The sequence below is a fragment of the Natator depressus genome, chromosome 10 (assembly GCF_965152275.1).
Source record: "Natator depressus isolate rNatDep1 chromosome 10, rNatDep2.hap1, whole genome shotgun sequence".
Lineage (NCBI taxonomy): Eukaryota > Metazoa > Chordata > Testudines > Cheloniidae > Natator > Natator depressus.
In genome coordinates this window covers 25,523,219-25,533,931 of record NC_134243.1, presented here as the reverse complement: position 1 = coordinate 25,533,931, position 10,713 = coordinate 25,523,219, and the positions used below count along the sequence as shown (strand labels likewise).

General features: G+C 44.1%; 1 protein-coding gene across 1 annotated transcript in view; it reads right to left on the bottom strand.

Moving 5' to 3' along the window:
- Nucleotides 1–1,485: 1,485 nt before the first annotated feature.
- The window catches only part of CARHSP1 (calcium regulated heat stable protein 1), a 56,749-nt gene continuing 47,521 nt past the window's right edge, over nt 1,486–10,713 (bottom strand). Inside the window, exon 4 of the mRNA XM_074964647.1 lies at nt 1,486–2,105. Coding sequence (XP_074820748.1) covers nt 1,943–2,105 — 163 coding nt within the window. The 3' untranslated portion in view covers nt 1,486–1,942. The remainder of the gene's footprint in view (nt 2,106–10,713) is intronic.

The following is a 10,713-nucleotide window of genomic DNA, read 5'->3' as shown; positions in this document are numbered from 1 at the left end:
TGTTACGCCTGACCTAGTTATTGCCTGCAGACAGCAAGTCTCATTGGTCATGAGTGCAGAGATCATAAACAAACAAGCTTTGTGATTATCAAGTAAACACCTGAAAAAGAATACAGATTTTACTTAAAACCTAAAGTCTTCTAATAAAATACACCAGAGATCAGTCAGCCTACACAACTGCTAGATTTAACTAATGTTTTCACCAGCTAGGAAACTGTAAAGTTACTCATTTTCCAATACCCATAATTTGATATTGCACAGAAGTGATTTTTGCGAACAACTTCACCTCTCTCTCTCTCTCTCTCTCTCACACACACACACACACACACACACACAAACTTTTAATTAGTACTAGTCTTAAATACAGAATAGGTCGTGAGTGAGTATACTGATGATAACTTATCAACCAGTTATGAAATAAACTTTTATTGTGAAGGAAGCAGTGTATGCTAATCTACAATCTACAGCATATTAAACCCACAACAAATACAGGTTTAAAACTCAAAGTAGCTTACAAACTATGCAGTACAATATAGATGAATTAAAAGTGAAACGAAATATCACAGTAATTATTAACCTTCACATTTCTTTTCTTTTAGGTTGAAATGGCTTGGGCCATTTCACCTTTCTCTGTGAAATAGCATCTTCATGCATTCCACAACAGCACAAGTCCTGATTGTTACTATAGTGAACAGGCAAATGCCACGTAACTAAGAGAAGAGAGTTTCATTTCAACCGGTTTAATTTCTGCTCACTCTGTGTGGGGACAATGCTTCATTTGGAAAACTTACGGAGGACAAGCAGTAGCAGAGCCAATGCAGAAATGAACAGTTACAATGGTTTGTCTGCGCGAAAGCCTGCGGGAACAGAAGCGGAGAACAGATTCTAGGTGGTGGCCGCAGCACTACACAGCACTGAGCAGGCTTGGCAGGAAAGCAGGACACAGAATCCACTACAAGGCTTTCTCACTCAAGCTACTAAATAATTCACACAGCATTTTATATACAGTGATCTGAACACGGCAGAGTTCACTTTTTCGCAAGTGCCGTGACTGTGTAAATGCTAACAAGCCATGGTAGACACTAACTACTCTCGCAAACATGTATATATGAAAAAAATCAAGGCAGTTTAAAGATTTCATTAAATTCAGGCACCATCAGAGGCTGTGAACCACTCCCACCTCTGTTGCTTTTCTACTGCTTAGTGCGAAGCAACCTACTTTTGTAACTACTGGTCTGTAAATCTGTTGCTAATCACCCATCAAGGCACACAACGTAAATGCACAAACAACCCACATTTAATAAAGCTAACAATTCCACACTCCTGCAGCTAGCTAATTTGCAACTGTTCCACCTGACAGTTAACCAGAAGGTGCTGTCAAAACTGAGAGCTGTCAGATTAAGACTCTACAATGTGCTTGTTATTTAGCTTGTGAAGAAAAGAAATTGCAGCAACGAATGTCTCTCGCTCTCTCTCTCTCTCTCACAAGTACATTTACTCAGAGACTTTTTAGCAGTATTCTGCTGACATTCTGCTGCCTGAGCATTCGCCACATTTACAGAAATTTAGCCAAAGGGAACAATATGTTACAGGTGGATACTGGGTCTCTAAGCATGTCCCTCAGTGCTGCCATTTTGATAGAAAATCTTATCACTCCAATCTGTTTTAGTTAGAGTTCCTAACACCTTTGGGCATCCACTATCATTCAAGTCACAGATCACAAAAGCAGACACACCCGGCATGGAAATTTCCTTAAGCTATTTTTTTCCCTTAGAGTTTGTATGTTGTTTTTAAGTATCGTGCCTATTGTAAAAATGGTAATTTGGCCAACTCCTACCTTATTAACAGTTTTCCCACTCAATATGCAAAATATTCATTTGTCAGTCTCACGTGAAAGTCAGTTGTTGAGTGTCTTCGATGATACAGCTTCATGCGGGATAACTTAGGAACTAATAACATGCCCTGACCAGGTCTCGTGTTTTGTTCCAGGTGCTAGATGGGTAATGACCACGTCTACAGCTTGCAGCTTCTCATTCTTAGGTGGAATAGAGCACATCTTGTAGGTGACTTCATCGCCAGCCACTAGAACATATTCTCCTTCAATACTGTTAAGGGAAAAACACACACAAAAAAAAAAGGGGGGGGGGGGAGAGCTCCAGGTAAATGTATTCTGGCACTTGCAGAATAATTAGTTGTACCACTTCTGCTATTGCTCTGTAACAGCTGCTTCATCAACTCTATAACCCGCACTTTTCTTTCAGATTGACTTCCTACCTTTAGATCCCCAGGGCCCACCAGGCCTCTGACCTTTATACACTCTTTCTGGGAGTATACCCCATTAGTGCTCTGCCCTAGGCCTCCACTTTTTGCAAGGGAGAGCCTCATGGCTCTGCCCACTCCGAGACTGGGGCTCTGGCTGCATGACTCCGTTTCTTGCTGTGGTTTCTCCAGCGGGTCCAAAGGACTTTATGCCCCTGTTGGAGACTTACCCCTTTTTGGGAACCATACAACCAGCAGACGTTTTGCAGCAACATAGGATGGCCTTCTCAAAACAAGCCAGCACTTATTAGTCAACTGAACGCAGTACGGGAAGGTGAGAATGGAAGAGCGAAGCTTACACAGATGTCCATGCTAGCAGTACACCCTGCCTCTAGCCCAGAGCATCTAGGACTCAATTTGCCATACTGCACTTGGCAGCCAAATTCTTATTCCAGCGAGCTGACACCTCAGGGTCTTGGTTTCAAGTTGCAGCTGAGCTGGTGCAACATTTTCGGCTGCCAGTCATTAAAAGTTAATGACGGATCGCTGTCCTCCACTGTGTCTCCGAGGGCTAGGTTCAGTTGCTGAGGGTTCTTGAGCATTCACCACTCCAGAGATGCCTCCAGCCCATGTGACTTCTTCCCCAGTACCCTGTTCCAGGAAAGACATTAACCCCTTCACACCTAGTGAGGTGGGAAACTCTGTCACATCTATTCTTCCAGAAATACAGATATTTCCCACCTTCTCCACATCTCAAGCCAGCTTTTTGCAGCGGGGCCAGTCCGTGTTCCCCTCTGCCCTGTAGTCACACCCTGAGGGGAAAGGTCTGATGCTGAACCAGTTGATTCAATGCCTCAAGTCATAATTGTACGATTATTCCATGGCATCACTGCAGGCTACAATTATAGGTTGCCAAACCCTTAAATGTGTCATTCTTACCTTAACTTGGTTGGATTTCTTTTAAGCATCATTTCCACTCCTGGATTTTGGGAGAATTACAACATCCCGGTGATTATGTTTACCCTTAAGTTACTGAGATGTACTCTCAACTTTAATTCCCTCAACATTTTTGGCGGGGGAACAGAATAGACATCGAAATTAATATACAAGAGAGTGTCAAATGCCTTAGAGTTCTTTCTTCTAAAGCCTTATGCTGTGCAAAAAATTCTAAACATGGGCCTCAGGGAACAGGCAAATACTGAGCCATTTTCAGCTTCCATTGACAACACTCGCTCCCTTTATCTGCCATTCATCAGCAGCGTTAAGGTGGGTACACAGGCCCCAGAGCAAGTACGCCCAAAGCTGCATAGTCAGCTTATTAATTGGTAGCTGTTTACTGTATGCAATCCAAGCAGAACCCGCCTGGAAATAATGTATCTCCTCCTCCTAGTTCCCAATATCAGGGTCAGCCATAGAGAACGTTAAAGGTTACTAACCCACCACTTTTTCACTGACTGCTACGAACTTTTCCAAGGCCCCCTCCTTGCCCCCTTCCAGCAGCCTGCCACTAATAAAGCAAAAACAGCAGGAAGCTGGGCTTATAGCTCAGAACAAGCTTTTCACCCCTGAAGGCTGTGGGAGCCCAAGTGATTAATAATAATTGTGTAGCCAACTCTCAGCCACACATTTTCCTACCGTATAGGTTAAAAAAATAGCTGCAGAAAAGCTCCTCTTTCCCACGGGAATACAACTCCAGACAGACCAGCATGGAGCAAAGCAGTCAACACAGAGCCTCTGCAGAAGCAATCCCTGTGTAAAATCAGCCTTTTACAGCAATGAGGAATGGCAATATAAGGCAGAAAAAGCTTTCCCAGGGGAAATCTAAGGAAAGTCTTCCATTATGATTTAATACCAGCTCCACCAAATTCAATGCACCTTCCCCACACAGCCTGATCCAACTGGTCTTTACCTCCCATGGCTCCAGCTGCCCTCTCAACCCACAGCTGCATCAAACTCAGTGGTGGATTAATGTATGGGCCCATGCCCAGGGGCCCTGGCCAATTTGGGCCCCCCCGCAGGAGCACCAGAACCTGGGTAAGGGGGGAAGAGGGGAGTAGGGCAAAAGTTCTTTGTGTCCAGGGCCCCAGTAAATCTTAATCCGCCTCTGAGCACACTAACCATATGATTATTTGAGACTTGACATCTCCTGGCTCCAGGAGCTTGCCGTAGAGAGTGGGTACAAGTAGCTTCTTGAAAGCAGACTATTGAAACTATCCTCAGTGGAACCACTGGAAGTGCTCAAAAGAAATGGCTACCACCCCTCTGGCATCCAGTCTGCCTTGTGGCCTTTATATCCCAAACACTTCCAATGTGACCCAATAAGACACTCTTACTATGTACATGGCAGTCCAAGCTGCTCCCAGGGGCTTAGATACAAATGTGAGATGTCCTGACTGTCAATGCAGCATCACAGCACTAGCACAGTGCTACAGGGCACCAGAAAGCCAAAGTCCCCGCGTCAAAGGGTTAATCTGAGCATCACTGAAGAACAATAGGTGCTGTGGGGAAATTCAGAGAATGAGCTAATGAGCACTGACAGATGAGCTGATGCAGCTTTTGTCACTGCTCTTCAACTAGGGGTGTCAAGGTTCCTTCCCCACTCTGAACTCTAGGGACCTGCATGAATGTGGGGTCCTGCATGAAAGACCCCCTAAGCTTATTCTTACCAGCTTCGGTTAAAAACTTTCTCAAGGTACAAACTTTGCCTTGTCCTTGAACCCTTTGCTGCCACCACCAAGCGTGTTAAACAAAGAACAGGGAAAGAGACCACTTGGAGACATCTTCCCCCCCAAAATATCCCCCCAAACCCTACACCCCCTTTCCTGGGGAAGGCTTGATAAAAAATCCTCACCAATTTGCATAGGTGAACACAGACCCAAACCCTTGGATCTTAAGAACAATGAAAAAACAATCAGGTTCTTAAAAGAAGAATTTTAATTAAAGAAAAAGTAAAAGAATCACCTCTGTAAAATCAGGATGGTAAATACCTTACAGGGTAATTAGATTCAAAACACAGAGAATCCCTCTAGGCAAAACCTTAAGTTACAAAAAGACACAAATGCAGGAATACCCATTCCATTCAGCACAGCTTATTTTCTCAGCCATTTAAAGAAATCATAATCTAACGCATATCTAGCTAGATTACTTACTAAGTTCTAAGACACCATTCCTTTTCTGTTCCTGGCAAAAGCATCACACAGACAGACACAGACCCTTTGTCCCCCCCATCCCCCAGCTTTGAAAATAACTTGTCTCCTCATTGGTCATTTTGGTCAGGTGCCAGCAAGGTTATCCTAGCTTCTTAACCCTTTACAGGTGAAAGGTTTTGCCTCAGGCCAGGAGGGATTTTATAGTTCTGTATACAGAAAGGAGGTTACCCTTCCCTTTATATTTATGACAAGGGGTATATCTACATTGTAATTTAACTCCTGCGGCTGGCCCATGTGGGGCTTGGGCCCTGGGGCTACAAAACTACAGCGTAGACATTTAGCCTTGGGCTGGCGCCCAGGCTCTAGGACCCTCCCCACTTGCAGGTCCCAGAGCCAGCCCAAGCGTGAACATCTACACTGAAATTTTATAGCCCCACAGCCCATGTCAGCTGATGCGGGCCAGCCACAGGGGTTTTACTGCAGTGTAGCCATACTCTTAGAGGTGATAAGCCTGATATGAATCAGCCTGAGTCATTCAAACAGAAGACTCATGTTCCACTCATCACTACCCGTCTGGGGATGGCATTTTTACAATAAGTACCTGAGGGGAATATAACTTACCTAAAGGACTCAGCACTGGGCCATGCTATCCCAGATGTAGTCTGGGCACAACGGTGAATGCCAATTGCCCATAAGCTGTAACGAAATGAGCAGCTTTGCTATAACTCCACTGTCACACCCTATCATGCATGTGCAGGAGGAACAAACCTGAGGACCATCAGCTCCAAACAGCCCATAGGCTTCTATTATTTGGGCTAACAGAGAATCCCCGTTAGCTATTACTGGCAACAAAACTCACACTCTCTTTTGTCCTCCAGTGTCCCTGGGGCCTAGAGATGCACCTGAGCAGACCAAATGCCATTCAGTGAAAGGCACTGGTGCACAACCACTAAATACACACAGCCCCCTGGTAAGGGACTCCAGGCGACAGAATAAAATACCTAAAACAGTGACCAAAAGCATTAATTCAAGACTCCATCACCTGCATACAGAAAATATAAGTAGAAAAGATACGGTCAACCTGTACCAGTGGAAGCAATGGAGCAAAGAGCAGTGATGCATTCTTTTCCATGGGGCTTCAAACACACTCTGCCAACTCCAGGCAACATTTTATAAAGCGACAGCTGCAGAGTTAGAAAGGGTTGGAAACAAAGCAGCATCTATTCATCATCCCGACAGCCAAAAGCACCTCAATCTCACTGACACACGCATGCTAGGTGTTGAGCGCATGCAGTCACATCACTGCTTTACAGGCTTCAATCCAAACTGGTGCCATTCCCAAGCATTGTCGTCGGTTTGGCTGAAGGAGCTGCTCCGCAAATAGGGGTCAGCTTTCGCTTTAAAAACTTTTCTGAACGCAGGTGACATCCATCTAAACTCTGTGCATGCTGAGGCATTCAAAAGAGACACTGACAGCTAGCCTTAGACGGAAAGGATTTGAACTGCCTCCTGCAAACCCTGAACACAGCAGCAATGTGCTAAGTACACGAGCAACAGAGCAAGCAATCAAGTCTCTTGTGTTCTTGTCCAAGCAGAGTGGGAAAAAAAAAAGAAAAAAGATTACCCTCAGTGGTAACATCTATTGGTTTATTATTTTGTACTGATGTTTGACTAGCGATACAATCTGAATGATTCGTATAGTTACATGTATGTGGCTAGCTCTCGAGATGAAAGGGAAACCAGGTGCACATTAACAGAAAGCTTTTCCTAATAATCCAGAGCATGTGCACCAACATGCAGATAACATGAGAGCTGCACCTGCCTGCAGTGCAGACTATATGTTAGGGAGAAGAGTGAATGGGATGGGTACAGAGGCTGAAGGTTATGCTCTCCATTACCATCTTACCTTTTCTATCCACACAGCTATTCGCCCACTGGGTGCCCACACAGAGAACAAGAAGCTGGTATCATTGTAATCCATAAATTGTCAGTTTAACAAAGCTGGACTTACTCTGACCCAAGCTCTTTTAAGTTAATTAACCCAATGGACAAACCTAGTTGCTGCTTTTTCCTTCCACAATGTTAGAATCCATTTACATTTTACAAATATGATCCTAAGAATCCTAATTCTGCTCCGAACTGCCTTGGCATGCTGTTCAAGGCAAAATTAACTCCTGGTGACCGTACTCCAAAATGGAGGTGTCTGTGAGTATGCCCAACCAGTAAGAACAGCAAGTGTCCAGCCCGTGTGATGAGAGTTTTACAGTGGGCTGTCCTTAGACCCCTGGAACCATCGTCCAGTTTCAGTTTAATCTACGCCATTGTTAGTAAGAGAGGCAGGAAATGTTTGAGCATTATGTTGACTACATCAATTTTGTGCTTGTCTTCTAACCTTATACAAACCGACATGCCAGGAGACTGAAGTTTATGAGAAAAATCTCACTCCACCCTAGAAAGGCTCTAAGTGCTTCCTCCCTCTAATGCTTCTCTGCCTCACATCTTCCCCTTCCCCTTCCTGTTGACAGAGTTACTTGATCAAAAACAGGACAGTCCTTTTGACCCAGGACTGCAGAATGGCCCAGGGCTGCAGACAGATTTCATTTCTCACACACTGATGCGCTTGGCTTCCTACTGAATGGAGATTCTTTCCCCTGCATCTTCCCGCTGCGTGTCTCACTGGATATGGCAATGTTAACTTTGTGTGAACAGTACACAAACAGGCTGCAAAACACTGGACAGAGAATTGCTCCTGCCTTGTGACATGGTTAAATGATGTTTTGATGTTAAAGAGCAAGCAATGTTCGAGCTGGATTAGTCTCTCCATTGGTGGCAAAAAGAAAACTATATAGCTATGGGAAAGATGACAAATCAGCAGTAGAGAGGGAGTGGAAAAACGCATTGAGTGATGGAGTTTAAGATGAAGGGATAATTCAAAGGTTGTTTTGAAACCCTTCTTTGAGTTACAGGCGGGAGCAATAAGTTTAGTTTTGGAAATCAAGTGAACTTGAAGAGATCAGATAAACTAAGCAAAAAGAATCAAAGTGTTTCAGTATGTGATAGCTGTTTTCTTTTTGACTACGTTTGCACTAAATGCAATGCAGGTTATAGATGTAATCTAGTAGAGGATCTGCTAGGAGGCTAAAACACAAAGATGTCTTGTTCTTATGGACTGATGAATATTTGAAAATAAGGCTGAGTTTGTCCAAAGCTACTTAAGGGATTTGGACACCAACTGCCTTTAATTTTAAATTGAATTCTGCATCTAAATCCCTTAGGGGACTTTGAAAAATCTCAGCCAAAAATATTAAAATAGAAAATGACAGGTTTCAGAGTAACAGCCGTGTTAGTCTGTATTCGTAAAAAGAAAAAAGAAAAGGAGGACTTGTGGCACCTTAGAGACTAACCAGTTTATTTGAGCATGAGCTTTCGTGAGCTACAGCTCACTTCATCGGATGCATAGCATATTGTGGAAACTGCAGAAGACATTATATACACACAGAGACCATGAAACAAAATTTCCTCGTTGTTCCTGACTCCGGGTAGAACCGAGAGCATGTATATTAAGTTTTATGCTATCTGGCAACTCTCGTTTCCCATCACAATACCATTGTGATTGTGAGTATCTTATACTGCACTATTTTTAGGGAGGCCTGCACGTGAATCGAAGGAGGGGCGCTTATTAAAAAATTGTCTAAATATGGAATGTTACAGTCTCACAGTCGCTATTCATATCAGTAAGGCTCTAGTTAGCCCTCCAGGGACAAAGACAAAGTCAAAGGGAAACCTTTTAGTGTAAGTGTTTTCAGTGTGGTCAAAATATGTCAGAAGGAACAATCCTGCATGGCCGAGAGTTGCCCTAGATAGCTAGTTTCAATGCTTCTAAGATCTGTGTATCTTGCACACTTTGTAACTCATTTAATACCCCTACAACACTAATATTTTTATTGAGTAGCAAGACAGGAGACACCAGTAGAGCTACCCTGGGTTATCAAACCTGAATGCCTTCAGATAACTTCAGTCCAAGGCAAACTGCTCCAGTCTTGCAATCAACAAAAGAGGGGATGACCTAACAAGGGGCCATGGAAGCCAAGACAAAAAGAGAGAGTTGCCCAATCCACCTTCCTTAATGGAGTTTGAGCCAACCACACAAAGAGAAACCTTGGAACTTTTGAGGGATTTCTGCCCTACCATTGTGAAACAGACCCTGCACCTGGGGAAGGTTCGATAACAACAAGAGAGCCCCCTGCTAAATAATCAATGCTTCGTTCTACGAGCCACAATTCCAAAGAAACCTACACTTGATGCCACTGAATAAAGCCACAACCCCGGAAAAAGCTCCAAATGGTACGAAGCGAAGCAGTCTCCAGAGACATATTTCACCCTGATTCCCAGCTCTTGGTGTCAGCTCTCTAGTGAACAGACTGTCCATTTCCTGATATTCAGAACCATCTATGAGACTGTCCCTAGCTACCGAAGAGAATGCCTGTTCCATGCCAGTTACATCCCACCTTCGTAACAGTGACATTGAACTAGAAGCAGGAAACTGATGACCAATAGCAGAACACTCATGAGCATGAAGGACAGAACTTTCACAGGATAAGTGCCTAGATTTTAGAACAAGCTCTCTGCATGTACACGTCCAAGGTGTGGCTGCATCATGAGGCCACCTGCAAGATGAAGTCATAGAATCATAGAATATCAGTGTTGGAAGAGACCTCAGGAGGTCATCTAGTCCAATCCCCTGCTCAAAGCAGGACTAATCCCCAACTAAATCATCCCAGCCAGGGCTTTGTCAAGCCTGACCTTAAAAATATCTAAGGAAGGAGATTCCACCACCTCTCTAGGTAACCCATTCCAGTGTTTCACCACCCTCCCAGTGAAAAAGTTTTTCCTAATATCCAACCTAAACCTCCCCCACTGCAACTTGAGACCATTACTCCTTGTTCTGTCATCAGCTACCACTGAGAACAGTCTAGATCCATCCTCTTTGGAACCCCCTTTCAGGTAGTTGAAAGCAGCTATCAAATCCCCCCTCATTCTTCTCTTCCGCAGACTAAACAATCCCAGTTCCCTCAGCCTCTCCTCATAAGTCATGTGTTCCAGTCCCCTAATCATTTTTGTTGCCCTCCGCTGGACTCTTTCCAATTTTTCCACATCCTTCTTGTAGTGTGGAGCCCAAAACTGGACACAGTACTCCAGATGAGGCCTCACCAATGTCGAATAGAGGGGGATGATCACCTCCCTCGATCTGCTGGCAATGCCCCTACTTATACATCCCAAAATGCCATTGGCATTCTTGGCAACA